This window comes from Mirounga leonina, unplaced genomic scaffold (assembly GCF_011800145.1).
Source record: "Mirounga leonina isolate KUSES-001 unplaced genomic scaffold, KU_Mleo_1.0 Mir_95, whole genome shotgun sequence".
Classification (NCBI taxonomy): domain Eukaryota; kingdom Metazoa; phylum Chordata; class Mammalia; order Carnivora; family Phocidae; genus Mirounga; species Mirounga leonina.
Window position 1 is genome coordinate 8320954 of NW_023270865.1, and position 18902 is coordinate 8339855.

The 18902-nt window shown below is 44.6% G+C and overlaps 1 protein-coding gene across 2 annotated transcripts in view; it reads right to left on the bottom strand.

The window, feature by feature from the left end:
* The window catches only part of CTNND2 (catenin delta 2), an 893404-nt gene that overhangs the window by 25381 nt on the left and 849121 nt on the right, over positions 1–18902 (bottom strand). For both annotated transcript variants that reach the window (XM_034998887.1, XM_034998886.1), the window contains one exon: positions 16613–16697. In XM_034998887.1, coding sequence (XP_034854778.1) covers positions 16613–16697 — 85 coding nt within the window. The remainder of the gene's footprint in view (positions 1–16612; positions 16698–18902) is intronic.

Here is an 18902-nt window from a genome sequence, read left to right on the forward strand (position 1 = left end):
CCTCGGAGAGCCAGGAAGAAAGGGGAGAAGGGAGAGCGCATCATGTTTTCCATTAGCTTTGCTCCAATTTCTTTTAAAGTTGGGTGCAGAAGTCCACGCCTACTGCCAGAACCGAAGGGCTGGTTTCTGAATGGGTCACCTGTGGGGACATTCCTGGGCAGGGAAGACTGGCGCCCAGAGTCACTGCCCCGGAAAGAAAGAGGGATGCAGGGCACACCAACAGGAGGTGTGGGGAGCAGTCTGGTAAGATGGAATGATGTGGAACCACAGGGGAGTGTTCACAGATTTACTGCCTCCCCTAGGTCCCCCTAATTCGAACTGCCGGGGAGCATCATGTCTCCCAGCTGAGCCCCCATCCCCCTGGCCTCCACGCTGAATCAGAGAAGTGAGGCACAGGGACAGGAACACACCAGTGGAGGGGGAAGGAGGGAAAGGATGAGGTAGAGAGGTTGCTCCATGTATATACTCGGGTTTACAGAGATGGTGGAGAGGCAGAGTGAATATTTCAGGGGCTGTTGAGAGGATCTGGTGATTAGAGAGAGAGAAAGGGGTAAATCCTCAGGCATGTGCTTCAGGAGATGCGATGGAAGGAAATGGAATTTCACCTAAGTTCCACTGTGGTCTCTGACCTCTGGAAGAGGGCGCCCTTTGGGGACTAGACAGCAACGGGTAGAGGGTGACGGGGTTTGTGAACGCCCATTTAATGATACGTTAAATGCGATGTTCCCATTTACAGGTCCATTTCCAAAGTGCATTCTGGAGGTTTTATCTTCTACATTTAGGATTCAGAGTTAACAAATCTTTTCTAATGCTAAGTGACATATCTGACTTGGACAAAAGCTTCAATAAATAATTAACCTTGAAAATGGAGAAGAGTTGTGATTTGCTCCGAGACAGATCTCAGTTGGTACCCAAAATATACACTAGGACACCCTTAGCCTGTCCATATGTGGTCATTGGAAGAAAGCTTCGGAACCCCCTTAATCTGGTGAGATTTTCTCGGCCTCTAGACAAGGATTTCTCAGTAGGCACACAGAGACTATTTGATTCTGGAGTAACAAATACAAGTTTTTGGCGTTAGCTGTCCTTGAAGGTCTCAGTCCATCAAGCTTGTCAATTCTAATTTGCTGTGAGTGACTTGAGATAGAAAGAAAGCGTGGTGGAAATCCTTCGGGCTTTCAGCAACCCAAGCTCATCCACTTACTCAAACTAGAACACTTACAGCTTGTTACTCGCATTCACTAATGGGACTTCTTCATCAGGAACCTATTTTTCAGATGAAAGTCAAAACAAGATGTGTTGTCATCCTCTGAAAAAGGTAACCAGCTAAGATATTACGGCTCACTTATGAAAAACTTGATTGCTCACAGTTTGTGCTGGTTTTCTAGTCATTTTTAAGTGGACAAAACCTATTAATGTAATCACACATGAAGCAGAGAAAGAAGAGATTCCAAATTAGTGGTTGTTTATGCATACACACTTCTTATTTCAATAAAAGGTATTACATAGAAAAAAACGGAAGTAGGGTATCCACCGTCTGTGTGATTGGAGCCCAAACCAGATTCTGCATGTCAGCGAAACCTCAGCTTCCCTTTGCTGTAATAAAACAAGCTTCCGTCTCTTTTTAAGGTAAAGTGTTTGTTAAAGATTCATCAAAACAAATTCCATCAACAATTCTACAGCAAAAGCTAGTAGAGTTAAATACTGAAACGAAATCTTAAGGGCCAAGAGGGAGTATTTGCAGTTTAATACAGAAATAAATACCTCCTGACATACCAGTTGCTGTCGTATTTGTTTGTTTCAGCCCTGGTGCTTCTTCTTCTTTTTTTTTTTTTTTTTAAAGATTTTATTTATTTGCGAGAGAGAGAATGAGAGACAGAGAGCATGAGAGGGAGGAGGGTCAGAGGGAGAAGCAGACTCCCCGCTGAGCAGGGAGCCCGACACAGGACTCGATCCCGGGACTCCAGAATCATGACCTGAGCTAAAGGCAGTCGCCTAACCAACTGAGCCACCCAGGCGCCCCAGCCCTGGTGCTTCTAATGGCATTTAATTAAATTGATTCGGATGCTTAAAGGTACAGTAAATATGGAGTCTTCCGTAGTACAGGTTTCCCCCACTATCCGAAAGGTCACTTTTTGCCACTTTTCTCTAATGAAAGACCTGCCTTTAGTAACCTGTTTTCACTAACTGAAAGAAGTCTGACGAGGATTTTGGCTTTTAGGAAATGATAATTGCTCCTCCACTTTACAGGATTTCACTTACAAAAGGTTTCATAGGCGCACTCTACTTTCACATAGTGGGGGAAACCCGTACCATCTTTTAAAAGCAAATACCAAGTACATCCATTCCAGGAATTCAATTTCCTGCCATGGGCCTAATTCTAAAGAATCAATATCACCGAGAAGATCTGACAAGTTGGAAAGAAATGTATGTAATTTGGTCAAAGAAAGCATACCATTGTTAACTATCAGTAGTTAATGGAATGCAGCAAAAACACACAGGAAATGGAATAAAGACCAGTTCAGTCCCTTTGTTTCCCTGGTGTCACCTCTGAGGCCTTAAAACAAAGACCTGAGGTAGATGATCTCTAACAATGCCCTTTGTGTTCTAGTTAGTGCTGCAGTTAAATTTGGGGTGAATAGAAGAAAGTTCAGTCTTTATGTTTAACAAGATCCAAACGTCTCACTTCTAAATGCTCCATTCTGACATCTGAAAAGCCAAGTCTCTTATAGCTGTACTTGTCAGTGGTCAGTAAGTTCAAAGCTCACCCCGGGGCCTAACCTCGAGGTCTCTACATTCCACCCTACTTGAAAGTGCCGCAGACCACGGACACGGAAGCAGTCACTGCGTGTGTCCTCTGCTAAGCTTCAACTCTGGGGTAGTGACCTTGTTGGATTTATTTCATAAACAGGAGTAAGTATCTGGCACTGTGCTGGGAAAGGGGCTAGAGCAGAGGGAGGTAGGAAGGACTCCTGAGAGGGAGATGGAGGGGAGATGGACATTTAAAATATGATCGCATCACATTACATTTCCGGTAAGAGCCATGAAGAAAAAGTACAAGTTATGATAAGGGCTTTTTACCAGCCTTGGAGGGTTGAGAGAGGGAGATTTCTTTGAGCAAGTGACAAACTGAGATGGAGGGAGCCAGGCTTTGTAGGAGAGGAGGGAACGCATTTTTCACCAAGGAATGGACCTGTGCCCAGGCAGTGCAAAGGCCCTGAGGTTGGCACAGCCCTGTGCCTGCCAGGAAGAACCAGGGGTCCAGTGTGGCTGAAAGTGATTACGGGGAGGGTAGAGAGAGATGAGCTTGGAGAGATGGGTAAGAGAGATATTGGAAGCTACCGAAGAGTTTTAATCAGGACACTGATGAGGTTAGATTTGGATTTTATACAAGTGTATCTGGAATGCTTAATGAAAAATAGATTGAAGATGGTAAAGTAGATTCCACAAAACCAATCAGGCAGCAATCGGACCAGGACTAGTGACAGATGATGATGGAAGTAAATATGGGAGAGGTAGACTCCACGGGGCTTGGTGCAGAATATAGTGGCGATAAGGGAGGAAGAGGTACACTTAGATAACTCCCGGATTTCTGAAAAGAACAACCAGGTGGGCTAGGTGCTATTTACTGGGATGGACGACGATGCAAGAACAATGGATTTGGGGAAGGTCTGGCGAGCTGCTTGTCAGGTGTGTGCACTGTCAGAGCTTGTGATCTACTGAAGTGGAGACATCACGCGGTAGTTGTAAATATAAGCTTTGAGTTCAGGAGTGAAGACCATATAGGGAAATAGACGTGGATGCCATTGGCATTCAAATGTGTTTTAAGAGCATGGAAGCAGATGAGATCATCTACAATAGAAGGTAGAGGGTGGAAAGCAAAGATGCCTCAGGGACGATCAGGAGTCTGCAGAAAAGACTAAGGTGGTGTGCCTTGCAAGGTCGGAGAAAAACCAGGCAGGAAAGGATGGTGGCAGGGAAGCCCGGAGGAGATCATGTAAGGGAGGAGGATGTGGCCAGGACCGCTCACTGCTCTTCCACATCCATTTCCTTTTGTTCCCGGACACACATCCAGACCCCATGTCCCGGCTTCCCTTGCAGCTCTGTATGGCCATGTGATGGAGGTCTAGCCCGTGGAGGGTGAGGGGATGGGGCTGGCTATCGCCAGGTATGGTGGCGGGCCTTATAGCAGGCAGTGGGGACTCTGGGCTCCTGAATGTGCAAAGAGAAGAGCTGATCTGCCCACACGAACACCTGTCCAGAACAGTTGCATGAGTGGGAAAATAAACTTCTATCACGTTGCATCATTGGATGTTTAGGTCTGCTTGTTACAGCTGGAAGCCTTCCTTGATTAATATAGACAATGGAGCTAGCTGAACACTGCAATTAGGAGCGATTTCAACAGAGGCGTGGGGACAGGCATCATCATGTCAGACTGCAGGGGTTGAAGCATAAAACAGAAAGTGAGAACTCCAAACTTTCCAGAAACGTGGCTGTGAAGCATGGGGAATGTGAGGACAGAAAGTGGGAAGGCAGAAATGGAGGAGGATGGTCAGGAGAGGATATTTCTCATTTTTCAGACAGAAGTACAAAGAGAACATGTCCCTACAGAGGAGGAATGACCAGTGGGGGAGGCAAAAGAAACAAGAAGAGAATCAACATAGTAAGGTTCTCACACAAAGAAGAAGACTTAACAAGAGACCTGGATATTAAGTAAGAAAAAAATATTTTTATATTTTAGAATAGAACCCAAGAAAGATAAGCATAAAATAAAACAACCAAGAAATAATGCGTAAAATGCTATTATGTATGTGGAAAAGTTAATCCGATATGTAGATATTTACTTCTGTATTTCTAATACCTGAAATGGAGCTTAGGGTAGAGCAGGTACTCAATAAACATGAATGAAGTAACTAGGAATGGTCATTAAGAAGATGGCTCCAGTTTGTTTCCTATAGTTAAGAGTCTCTTAATGGCTTGTCTCCCTCTCTGATTTCTTCTTATTTTATTTTTCCCTCCCTTCCCCTATGATACTCTGCTTTGTTTCTTAAATTCCACATATGAGTGAGATCATATTATAACTGTCTTTCTCTGATTGACTTATTTCGCTTAGCGTCATACCCTCTAGTTCAACCCACGTCATTGCAGAGGGTTGCTGGAGGGGAGGTGGGTGGGGGATTGGGGTAGTCGGGTGATGGGCATTAAGGAGGGCACGTGATGTAATGAACACAGGGTATTCTATGCAAAGGATGAATCACTGAATGCTACGTCTGAAACTAATAATATACTCTATGCTAATTAATTGAATTTAAATAAAAAAAAAGAAATGTCTCCAAGAGGAATCTCATGCTATTATACAAGGAGGGAGAGACGATGAGGGTGTTAAAGTACAGACTGGCACAAAGGAAGAAACGATGTGTATGTTAGATTTCTGATGCTGCAGGTTTTAGCCTCATCACGGGGGACTGGACAGCCCATCAGGGGTTCTGTACTACAGCAGATCAAGGAGCAACCACAGGACACACAGAGGTGCATTCCCATCCTGCGACCTCCTTACTTCTTCCCTGGGCCACCGCTAATGTACCTTCTACTGCTCAAGCGACAAAGAGAGTCTGAAAACCTACAGTTCTTCCTCATTCCCCACTGAACTGGTCTCTCTGCATGGACTAAGGACACTCGTGGACTTGGGACAGTTTTCATAATTGAAGCCAACTGGAAGTTACTGTAGGCACATTTTCAACTAAATGAAAGCACTGGGGGATCTCTAAAGAATGTGGTTTTTATAAAAACCGGTGTCAAAAGGACCGCTGGTGTTGGTGCCCACATCACGTGAACGTTGTAGGCATAAGCATCTCGGGGTGGCTCTTTCTTTCATTTTTCCACTTTGCAATAAAAACTCTGTTTTTCAGTTAGGCTCATTCTCAGCTCCCCCGCATGGAGATCTGGCCACGTGACGAAGACTTGGGCATATTTAAGCTCTGCCCTCCTTTGCTCTTTTCCTTTCCAGCTCCTTGGAATGTGGACAGAGTGCCGACCAACGCCGGAGAGTGCACAGAGATGGTGAATACTGATAGAAGGAGCTAGAATCCCTGCTCTGGAAGGTGTGATGTCGGACCAGGACCGTTACACTCTTGTGTGAGACAAAAGACAACATAGAGTCTATGGGATTAGCTCATGTCTCATCTCGGGATTCTACAAGATCCGGCTGAGAATTCACTAGACGGTAGAAGAGCTTGCAAGTGGGGAGAGCCTCCTCGGAGGTGGTCGATACACTGGGTATTCCTCATCTTCCAGCTCCTGAAGCATGGGGAGTGAACTACCTATTCAGCGTGACCAGGAACTCTCTGGAGGGTGGGGGTTGCAGGGACTGGTGTCTTCAGCACCTCTGGCAGGGGAACACACAGGCTCCATGGCAGGGGTGGACTGACCATGAGCTCAAACAGCTTCGGTTTCAGACCTACCCACTCCCTGGACTCCTTCCAAGGTCTGTGCAGAACTGAATATTCACAAAGTGTACTCTTCTTCTTCAACCAGACTTCCAAAACTACCTGTGCGACAGGGACACAAAATCTGCATCCACCCTGGCTTATGTGCAGTGGAGCATCAGAAGCCTGAGGCTGGTGGAGAAATCAGAACGGCTAGCTGGAGGAGGCCAGGTCCAGGCCACGGGCTCTCAGCTGGGAGGCGGTACTTCTGAGCAAACCACACCACGGCTCCCATGAGAGAAGGAACTAGAACATGAGCATCTCCTGAAAGCAGCGTGGACCAATGCCAGGCTACAAATGCACCGGGCAGGCTTGACTCTGCTCTCCTCTCTTCCTCCTTCCCTGCCAGAGCCTGGTGGGTGGGTGGCGTCGGGACACGGCAAGAAACAGCGTAGGTGAGGGGGAGGTAGGGAGAGGGAAGAAACTGACCACAGTCTTCCTGCTCAAGCAATGAAGGCTTGCATAGACATAACGTTATCCCAACTACTGCCATCCACTGAGAAATGGGGGGATACATTTCAGTTAATTGCTTAAAGTTCGAAACAAGAATGCTTGTAGACTTAAATTAAACTTTGTGAGTTTTCTAGCTCCTGATTCAATCCCTTTGCCCTGCCTTTTGTCTCTGGGGTATTTTCGTAGGCTTTGATTTAAAATGTTATGGGTAAAGCCTTGTGGAAGAGCAGAGGCACAGAGGAAATGTTCAGTCTGGGTGCCGTTCTGCAGGATTGCCTATGTGGAGATCCATCCCAGGAACAGCTATAACTTAGTCACTTCTTGTTTAGCAACTGCCATGGGCATCGATTTCCACTTTCGCACAATTGATTTTTGCTTCTGCTCCCATTTGTGCCTTTGTTTTTGGACAGATATCATATGATGGGCATCTGAGAAGTGTCTCAGAGAGGTCAGGGGACCTCATGAAGGAAGACCTTATTTGTCGATACAAACGTCAACAAGCAAATGCCTGGATTTATGGAGGAGACAGTACCATGGCTGAGTTTAACCTCTGCCTTTTTGTTTTTTTACCCCAACTTGACATCAAGTGATTTAGAAAAGAAAGAACCCGAGGAGTTACCACGATAAGTCTTGAAGACACCGGATTTGGGCTGTTTTAGAATCTGGCCGAAAGTCTTTATGTCCTTCCAGTCATCTCTTGGTGAAGAATTTTCCGGCACAGTAGGAAGATTAATAAACTCCTGGCAAGCAATTTCCTTGATAAAATGATAGCTCTATATTCAGTGGTTTAATTTATGTCTATATAGGATTTACTGCTTCTCCATTGCCATCTTAGATACACACAAAGCAAAAATCTATTAATTCTCAAAATGGCAACATGCAAAAGCCCTTTTCACCACAAAGCTTAAAGATCAAAACTGTGAATTTTGACCATGTAGTGTTTTTTTTCTTGACAATCTTTCAAACCATCCGTCCAGTTCTCACTGGGATCCAGTACTGGTTTTTAAGTGTCCAGCGGATGAGGGTGATGGAAGGATGTTAAGCATGAGCCCATGACTTCCGTTTGCGGGCATCAAGACTGCGGGTCCCTCTGTGTGTAGTGGCCTCTGAAAGCAGTGAAAAACAACACAAGGTCCGTGTCCATTCTCTCTCATCCTCTATGGTTTGGACATTGGAGGAAATCTGCAGGCATCCCTCACCTACCCATAATTACTTATTGATTTCTTGTTTTGTGAGTGCGGCGGTGGCAGGAGTCAATGAAACGAATATAGCAGCAGTAAGAGAAGGGAGCCCTGTGTGAGACAGGCCGTGAAGGGCATGACTCCTCTCCCACCCAAGCTCATTAGTCACTGGCTGAATGGCACGTGCAACCTGAGAGTCTATCCTCCTGACAATAAAAGGAAGGGCATTTAAAGATTAGTTTTATGTTTTGTTTCTTTCATCCAAATGGCAAGAGTGAATACAATATCTCTATCCAGAGAAACATGACCTTACTCGGTCTTAAGCGCAGGCAGCTTGGGACTCTTTGAGACACCAGCTCACCGTGAAAGATGCTGATGTTTTGGGTGGGGGCCACTCTAGGAGCACAGCTACACAAACACTAGGCAATGAGTATTTGTGGAGAAGAATTAGTCTGGTTTCTAACCCACATGATTATCAGCAAGAGTTTGATTCTGACATTTAATCTGGGGCTTTGATTTGACTAGAAAAACTGTGACCCTCTACTTGCCAATAGGGACTGCCCTATCCCTTTCCACAGTAAATTTACAGGGTCTGTTTTAAGAGCCCAGCATGTTTTCTCAGCAGGAAGTCCAGGCAGAAGCAAGGGAATGGAAGGACAGACATTAAGTCCCCTCCTTCCTGATCCCCTTCTTTTAGTACCCAGTATTCAGAGGCATTTTCGCTGTGGTGCCCCGAACCTTCCTGCTACCTCTGCTTCATCTCAGGACACGTCTGTGCCTCAGAGGACAGAGCAGGTCCACAGTACCTGGAGATCCATGCTGTCTCACTGAGTAATTATCCTGAGGAGGGTCCCCTGGCATCACACATGATGGCCTGGAATGACTCCAGGTTGCTACTGATGCTTTTCTCAGAACCCTCTGGGGTAGTCTTTATGGGGCAGCCTTCCCAGCTGAGCCCCACTGAGATCCAGAGACCAGCACGTAGGCCTGAAGGTTCAGACAGACACTGGAGAATAACAAGGACCTGCTGTGCCGAGCTGGGGTCTAGGAACGAGTCCTACACGAGACAGATGTGATGGCAGGTGGCAGGGAACCACCTGGCTGGCAACCTGGCCGAGGGGCCAACTACAGCCAAGGTGGGAATTCATCGCCAGCCAGTGAAATATTCAGGCTTGCTAGCTGGAAATCTTTATAAAGAGGTTATTTTGCCCCAATGTGAGCACAAATACGAAGATCTCATTTGCATTTTTAATGATTAAATATTAATACAGTACTATTTAACTATAATTGAAGAAAGATTTGGATCCAAAGCCTAAAAACAATGTGCTAAATCTCATTCAAATCTGAGTCCCAGTGGTAAACAAGCTAACGTTTTAAGTGATGGCTAAGTAAATAACACTTGAAAGCAAAACGGGCCACATATATTTTAAAGCCAAATCCTGTTACTGAATTTTGTGTTCAGGAAGGTACACCAAATTGGTCTTGGACCTAACGCCTCTTGAAGACTAATAAAACAATGATCTCTACTGGCTAGGAATGAGATAAATTCCAATTTTCCATGTCATTAAGCTGTGTGTTACATTCAAAACCTTCAGACACTGGCAGCCAAGGCTGGAATTAGAAGTTTGGAGAACAAAGTAATCAGAAGAGTTCAAGTAAACCAAGAACTTCAATTTTTTAAAAAAGTTAAGCCATCTACTTTAGTTTTGCCAGAGGGATAGATATGATTTATTTCGTTTTCTTCATTCCTATTTTCTAGCATATAGTAAAGCAGTCTTTTTCAGGCAGGGTTTGCTCATTTTGCATGGAATTCAGAATTTTGCTCATTAGGAGCTGATATTTTAATTGTACTAGAGTTGGAGGCAAGTTTCATTGCAATTTCTATTAAGAAATGACTTGTAATATAAGTTCATAATTCAAGTCCTCCCACAATTAATATCTGAACCAAGGAAGAAAATTGTTTTCTATAAAAGTATAAATAAATCTTATCTAGATATTAAATATCATCTTCTGCTGCGATATTTTTAGCTGTAAGCTCTAACTATACAAGTTTGAATTAAAACTTTTTTATTCATTCAAATGACTCTACCCTCCAGTTGTTTTAGATTACTAAGGAATGACCTTTAATGCAGCTCTGGGGAAGAGGTCAGGAAGACGATTTTCAGGGGAGGTGATATAAAAAAAATGTAGGAAAAATGAAGAAGATTAGGTGGGCAAGTAGGGTGCTGGGTGGCATATGATGGGGCACAGACCGTGAAGAGGCTTTGGAGGGTTGGGGGAGAGGGAAGGAAATTGAACGGGGGACACAGAAGTTCAGTACAGCTGGTGGCTAAATTCAGGCAGAAGGCTGGTGATGAGCTGGGGATGAGCTGCTCCTGGAAGGTCTCACGGGCTGTGCTGAGATGTCTGGACTCTGTCTTGAGGCAAAGGGAGCCATGGGCAGGTATGGTTCTGAAAAGTCATTTAGTCAAATTTGCTTTCTACAAAGTTCCGCCTGGCTGCCATTTGGATACTGTCCTGGAGAGGAGGCAGCCCGAAGTTGGGGAGCCCAGTTAGGGTCCTGTGGCAGTGATCCAGAGGAAAGAAGCCACTTTCTTGGCCATGACCATAGAGAGAAGTGGATGGAGGCTGACGTGTGGGTCTTTCTGGGGGGTTTGGATGCAGACACGTGAAGGAGAGGTGATAGCCAACAATGGTTCCTGGGCACGGGTTTAGGTGAGGGAGGATGCAGGAAGAGGACTCGAACCCAGGACAGTAGGCCGGTCTGAGATCTGGTTTGGTTTGAGGCGCTGTGAGAATGTGAGTAGGTTAACTGACAGGTGGCCAGATATACAGAGAAACAGATTTGGGAGAGTCGTAGACGTGGGTGGTAATTGAAGCCAGGGGAAGAGGTCGTGTGTGAGATAAGAAAGATCTAGATACAGAACCTGGGGGGACATCAACATTTGAGAATGAACAGGAAGACGGGCTCAAGAAAGATGGAGAAGCAGCAATCGGACAACTTGAGGTGACTCAGGGGACAGTGATGTCATAGAAGTCGCCTGAAGATTATTTCTCTGAGTGAGGCGATTTTACTACATCATGTTAATAGACTAGAAACATACAGGATCACAGCAGGGCCTCTTATCAGGGAAACATCGCATGCTCTTCACTAAGTCAGGGCTTGAGCTCAGGTTTGTTAACTGCAGTCCTAGAGGTCTCCGTGATCCTCACTAACACTAGTCTTCGGCACAGTTGACCTGCACAGATTAGCACTGCATGGAATAATAGCATTCAATTCTCTTCTAAAACCGTGGCAACTTGCATTGTCATTAATGGCCTTCCTATAAAAGCCTACGTAATCTGGTTTACTTATACCCCTGGAGTGCAAGCAGGGGCACTGGAGAGGCATTTAGGGTTTGGGGGGAGGGAAGGTGGAGAAACCAAGGGGGAAGAGAGCTGTGAAAATGTGGAAGTGAATAAGGATGATGGTGATGATGATGACAAAATGAAAACCTTGCATCCAAACATCCAGCTGCCTGTGGACAGGATGGCAGAGAGCATTTGGCAGCCAAATGGCATGAACAATGTTTCAGAATTAACAGCAGGAACTCCTGTTGGTATGTGACTTTCCAGTTTACAAAGCTCCTGGATGATGCCTGTCCCATTGGGCACAATCAGCAATCCCACTGGGCACGTGTCATGGCATTTACTTCACGGTTGAGAAAAGCAAGGGACAGGGATGGGACCGATGGGGAGATGCCTGCCATCTCCATGAATGGATGGTCTTTGACACCAGGTCTTTGACACCAGGGCTGAGGAAAGTTACAGACTGGTACCCAAAGCAGAAGGCAGGCATCAAGGAGGCCCCAACCTCCCAAATTCATAGGGCTCTGAGGACATTCCAGATGCTCCAGCACATCTATGAGCACTGACAGTGAGACCCAGGGAATCAAAGGTCTACCTGCTGTCCATCAGCAGGAAGGCACCACAGGGCTGCCCAAAGTCAGTTCCTACCTGATAGGCAGGGAAGTCTCAGGGAGCTTGCCTAGTCATTCTGCATCTTGAATCTCTGGCCATTGATTCTAAGTCCTATGCTCTTTGTAACTGACCAGATAGTGGGATGAGCCTCCCAGGCACTACGTTGCTTTCAAGCCTTGTTAGCAGTTGAGTGTCCAGCACCAGGGAAGCATAGTGTCACTCTCTTTCTTCTGCTTGAACTAAGTTGGAGGAATATACTCATCTTGGGGTGCTACTTTACAGAAAGGATCTGACAAACTTGCATGGGTGTAGAAAAAAGTGAGGGTCTGGTGAACTTTGTGGAAATGCTGATATATTAGAACCGAGCATGTCTGGTCTGAGCAGGGATGACCTTGTGGAGACAGAATGGCTAGCTTCAAACGCAGAAGGCTATCACAGATGAGAAAAATTAGACTTTTCAGAATGGCATTGGAGGGCAGAAGTTGCTGATAAAGACATTTTTACTTAATGCAAGTAAGAAGTTCTGAATAACCACAGCCACTCTGAAATGGAATAATATGCCTCATTAGACAGTGAATACAACAGAGATTAAATGTATTAGAACACAAGGAAAAGGCTACTGGAGCTGAGAGTGCCTTTCTTTTTTCAGTACAAGAACCACCTTCCTCCTGCCATAAAGTTTAGCAAGAATCCTGGCTGCCTACTTTTCCCTTCCTGCCTTATAGCTGGGTTCGGCCATGCGACTGAGTTCTTGGTCCTGAGATATGAGCAGGAGCTCAGCCCTTTTTTGTATCACTTGCTAACAAGAACATCACTTGCCCTTACTTCCCCTCTCTCTCTTTTCCTGTGGGCTGGAATGAGGGATAGATGAGCTAGGGAGCTTTTCTTACAAGGGCAAGGACAACAAGGCAAAGCAACAAGATGGCTCCCAGGATCCCCTGCTGGTCCGGGTCACCTGCCCAACTGGGTACAGTCCCATGAGTGGGAAGGAGATACTTGTTCAGTTTGAACTTCTACATTTTTGAGTCTTTCTGTTAGAGAAGCATAGCCTGTATCCTAACCAATGTAACTAGTTCTGGGAGACGTTGTACAGATTATTAAGGTATTATATAATGGTTTGCAAACAATGGTTTCTGTAATCTTATAATTCTATGTTCCCTGCCCTCGAATTTTGTCTCCTTTTTTCCAAAACCAGCTCTCCCGACAGTCCTCAGCATGGTCAAACATAAGCACCCCATATGTCAGTGACCTCATTTTCTTAAAGTACAGAGGTTCCCAAAAGTCAAGAACTGTTGACCTCCAACTTCTTCTCCACCCCTATATCAAGTCTGCTCCTCAGGGTCATTTTCTTTTCCTTAGAAAACAGTCTCTGGAGGGGCGCCTGGGTGGCTCAGTCGTTAGGCGTCTGCCTTCGGCTCAGGTCATGATCACAGGGTCCTGGGATCGAGCCCAGCATCAGGCTCCCTGCTCGGCGGGGGGCCTGCTTCTCCCTCTCCCACTCCCCCTGCTTGTGTTCCCTCTCTCGCTGTGTCTCTCTCTGTCAAATAAATAAATAAAATCTTAAAAAAAAAAAAAAGAAAACAGTCTCTGGAATGATGCAGCTGATAAAGAAATTTTAAAGTTCTATTTGTAGTTATCCAAACTTAAGGACTGGTAAAAAAAAAAAAAAGGTGGTGCATGATGCATGTGATAACAGTCTTCTGCAATTATTTATTTTCCTTTAGGGGAAAAAAGTTAGAAGTCCAGGCCTCACTGAAGTTGAGGCTCGCTATGTCTCAGGAATCACACAAAATTTTTAACTGGTCAACACACCCAGTCGGAAGAATATTCTGATTTATTAAATGTGTCTCTCAAAGTAAAATAAAGTCATTGAGCTAATGAAATGAGATTCTGGCCTCTGTGCCTGAGTCCTAGGAGGAAATTAGCCAGTGACAGATGGACCTTTAATTCTGTCCCATAGATATGCCATTTTCATTTCAATTTCTCTCTCCCTACTCATGTTTTCCTCTTATGCATAATGCCCTTAAGTCATGCCTCCTAATTTATGCAAACTCCATGTATTTGAGATTTTGCTCTATAATTTTCCTACCCTAATTTATCCAGTAAATCTGTAGTACATATTTCCGAAACTAATGAAGTTACCAGTAATTATTCCATATTTCATTTTTACCCACATTAGCTGCTTCCCTTGTCTTATGTTTTCCCTGAAACTCTTCTTTCTTTCTTTAAGCCTATAATAGATATTTAATAAACAGATTTGAAGCATGGAGAATTAATAGATACGGATCAGACATTTTTTCAATGATATGTAAATTGTCAAGGAAGAACAAAAAGGAAATCTATTTCCCCACTGATTAACAACAATTCATAAGGATGAATGAATTTGGTCTTCTCACCAAAGGAGTTTTCAAAAAGAAAAGCTTTTGTGAATTTTGAGCTTTGCTATCATGATATTGAGCATAAAGGTCCTCATTTCATTTCGCAACTGCATAATTTGGAAATTATTAAGAACGGCTCTTTCTCCACCTTTTTAAATCATGGGTCAGCTAAAAACATCACCATGGGTCAATTGAAAACATCAGCATCGGTTTCTCCAGATCATCCTCCTTGAACGTCCTCACACGAAACACATTTTAAACCATCTTTAGCTCTTGATTTTTAGCTCTATTAAATTCCTGTCAACACATTCTTTCCCTTCATGAAAATAAAAAGACAATTACACTTTCTGAACCCTACTACCAACCTAGAAAAAAACTAAGATGGAAAACTCATACTACCATTCAACAAATAACTTGTCGAGTCTCTAAAGGCAGTTTCCCTTCAATGCACATAAGTAGGGGAAGGTGTATTTCTGCAAAGAACTCTTCAGGATCCAAAGGAAAGTGGAGTTTATTTGAGGTAGTAATATTTCATCAAGCTTCTGGAGCCACTGACTCAGAACAACCAGCTCCCTACTAATTTATAGCGTGTTCTTCGTGTCCAGCTGCCTGTTGAGCCGAAGGATCCTGTCCTGGGAGAGAATTCATTCGGCTCCTGGAGGAGTCCACAAAGGAACTAAGTAGGGACGCTGGGATGTGAATTTCAAGCAAAACAATATGTAACCCAAAACTTTTGAGAGAAGGGCTTATTATAACGTGCAAAATATTTAGAAAAGAACATAATCCACCTACAACACTCCCAGAACACTATATTTGGCCATCTCTATTCCAACTTAAACATTCTTGCTCTTAGCAAATAGGAAAATCTTGAAGGAGAAATAGATAGGCTAAACTTTGTAAAAAAAAAACAACTGCAAAGTAATGAGAGCGTAAGGGAAATAGAAAGGCCTGGGGGAAGTCCAGAAACAGACTATAACTCAGTAGAACCAGTGATTAAATATTTACTTTTCCCCACCAGCTTAGAAAAAGAGGTTTTCGCTCTGGCAAGATGGGTCCTGCTCTCTGTGTTGCGAACCTCTTGCTGCGGTCCCGCATGCCCAACCCGAGACTGGCAGGCAGGGGTTGAAGGCAGAGTGACTTCAGCTCACTCTCCTCCTCCACGCAGGTGGTCAGGGGGCTGCAAGGAGGTGCTCTGAGGAAGCCCAGGCCCCTGTCCCAGTCCCGCTTAGGCTTTCTGAATCCCTACCGAGACCCAAGCCTATGCTGTGCTCCCTGTGGACGAGTGATGTGCTCTACGCCTATCTGTTCCCTCAAGTCTATCGTGGGATCATCAATCATTTAAACTACCCACATGGGCTGGTCCAGTCACGATAAAAACCACTCTGGGATACACTGTTAAAAAATTCTCCCCTTCTAACCAAAAAGGAAGAGTTATACACCCTTTATTTAGCATCCCTTGGAAATGAGGTATAGAATCAAAGTGCCTAGATGTGACACTTTTCCCTGATGATTTTATTTTTAAACCTTTTTGGGGTTGAACACCTCTGTGAAATGTATAATATAAACTCCCTCCCGCCTCCTGAGAGTGTGTGGGACAAACATGCAGCTGTCATCAGGAACATCAGCTCTCTCTCTGTGGCCAGTGGCTCAGTGAGGGGCGGGGCTAGGCATATAGGAGAGGCTGTTGGGTCTTCTCCTCCTCGTTCTTGGGCTGTGATACTTCTCGGCTTCCCGAATTGCTTTATATATATACATTTTTTCGTCTTCTCTCCAACATTATTGCCAACACCTATCTATGCCTTTTTTTTCCTTGGCAAAATCACTCAGTTCATTAATTTTTAGTCTATTGTACAATATGGACACTCAGGAAAACAAGCTTATTTTCTTTTCTGTAAGACAACCTAGGGTAAGACCCTATGAACATGGGTCTGCCCAATCCAGAAGATTCATGGATCTTAGTGTCTGTCCGGGGACACTTAGTGACCCTTCTCTTCTGCTTCTTCATTGATTGTCTTGCTTTATTTGCGTTTCAATCCCTCAGACTGTTGGACAAGTCCTTTCCATATCTGTGATGCACCTTGTTATGACCTGATATTGGGTCTTTGGGATCAGGGCCTGTGTGAACCATGAACCAAGAAGATAAAGCAAACCTTACCTTTTTGTAGAGACTCCTCAGATCTCTGTACTGCCACATGCTGTTTAGGACCTGAGATGCGGCCTTGACCACTTTTGGAGAGTGTCTGATAAAGAAAAGACAAGACGTGTAAGGTAGTGAAGTAGGGTAGCTGGGCTTCAGACGGACGCTGACTCATCAGGAATTTACAGCATTTGCAGGAATACACGTCCTTATGGCCTCCGGCTCTTTGCCTCTCAGCTGGGCAGAAGTGCAAGGGACGGTCTACCAGTCTCCAACCTTACTCTCCTCAACACAGCCACGAGGGCAAGTGACAGGAATGCATTCAATTTGGCAAAGGATTTTCAAAATGCAAAAGGAAGAGCAGGACCTTGAGTCTGAATGCAGATGTAGTGGAAGAGAAAGAAGAGAAAAGTCGCGATCAGTAAGGGCCAGAGTTGGGAGTTTTTTTTTTTTTTTAAAGATTTTTATTTATTTATTTGAGAGAGAGAGAGAGAATGAGAGAGAGCACATGAGAGGGGGGAGGGTCAGAGGGAGAAGCAGACTCCCTGCCGAGCAGGGAGCCCGATGCGGGACTCGATCCTGGATCGTGGGATCATGACCTGAGCCGAAGGCAGTCGCCCAACCAACTGAGCCACCCAGGCGCCCGAGTTTATTTTATTTTATTTATTTATTTTTATTTATTTTATTTTTTTTAAAGATTTTATTTATTTATTTGAGAGAGAGAGAGAGAACATGAGATGGGGGAGGATCAGAGGGAGAAGCAGACTCCCTGCCGAGCAGGGAGCCCGACGCGGGACTCGATCCCGGGACTCCAGGATCATGACCCGAGCCGAAGGCAGTTGCTTAACCGACTGAGCCACCCAGGCGCCCCAGAGTTGGGAGTTTTAATGGCAGTGTGTGTGACATCTGTGTGGTAAGTAAGAAGGAGAAAAATATTCATTTTCTCAACTGAAGCACGAGGGCATATAGAGCGTTGGCTCTCTGGGCCTGCATGGTGAAAGGGAGCTGCTCTCCATTTGCCCAGGGGGTTGGCAGCGGGAGAAGAGGTGTGTGCATTCTCTCTCACACTTACATAGAGGAATGCACGAGCCCCGTGTACAATTAAAGTTCCATCCTGTGGACCACAGTGAGAAACTAAAACCACATAAACCTTCTGACTGTGGTTCTTAGCATTTCCTCGAGTCATGGCTTTAAAATCGCTATACAACGCTAGCTCAGCATTTCGACTTTTGGGTCAGTGCCCATCTGTGTCTCAAAACAGACACGAGGTCCATAAACCAGTGTTGAATTAATCTGATCTCCTTGGAAGTGATTCTGGCCAGTGGTGAGGGAAACTGTTCGTTACCTGTAGATTCTTTATTCTAATGGCTCGTTCCACAACCAGCAGCACAATGCTAGTGGTTGCCAGGGACGCCGTGGCCTGTCTCGGAGATGGGCATGTTTTTTTCCTAAAGGGTCAGATAATAAATATTCCCCACTTTGGGGGGCCATATGGTCTTGATCGCAGCTACTCAGCTCTGCAACTGTAGCACGAGAGGCGTCATAATAATACATCAGCGAGTGGAAGTGGCTGTGTTTTGAGCAAATGTTATTGACAAAGGCAGGAAGTGGGTGGGATTTGGCCCCTGGGCCATAGATTGCTGACCCCTGGTCTATGTGTATGGTGACTCCTGGAGTCAGGCAGGACGTAACCATTCGTGAGGACCCCAAGGTGAAGTCCGCCCTGAAGCTGACCAGTGCTGCGGCCGCCCAAGGACTCCCAGAAGAGAAAATCTGAACTGAGACCAAAAATGCCTTTGAAATAAAATGGCTTTTGAAATAGAAAGTGAGCAGATGGTGAGATGGGCTGAGGTTGAGGTTGGATTCAAGAGCCAGAGTAAGTGGCTGTTGTGAGGATGTGCATGTTGTAATGGAATGATGAGATGTTAATACATGGTCCATGACATGTCTGCTACGTTCCTGGGTCCTCAAGTTTGCAATTTAGACCAAGTAAGTTTAAGGTCCCTTCGTCCATTTGCTTACTGGTAGCATTAACAATCATTCTTGCTATTTTTATTGCTGAGATGGAATTCGACTTTGGCTGTGTTTGAAAATACTAGTTATATCATGTATTTTTAGTTTATTTATTTATCTATTTATTTATTTATTACTTTTGGTTTTCTTTTTTTTAAATTTAAATTCAATTAGCCAACATATAGTACATCATTAGTTTCAGAGGTAGTGTTCAACAATTCATCAGTTGTCTATGTCATGTATTTTTAAAGGAAAAAAAAATGTAGAGTCCTTATAAATTTCAAAAATTTTTTTT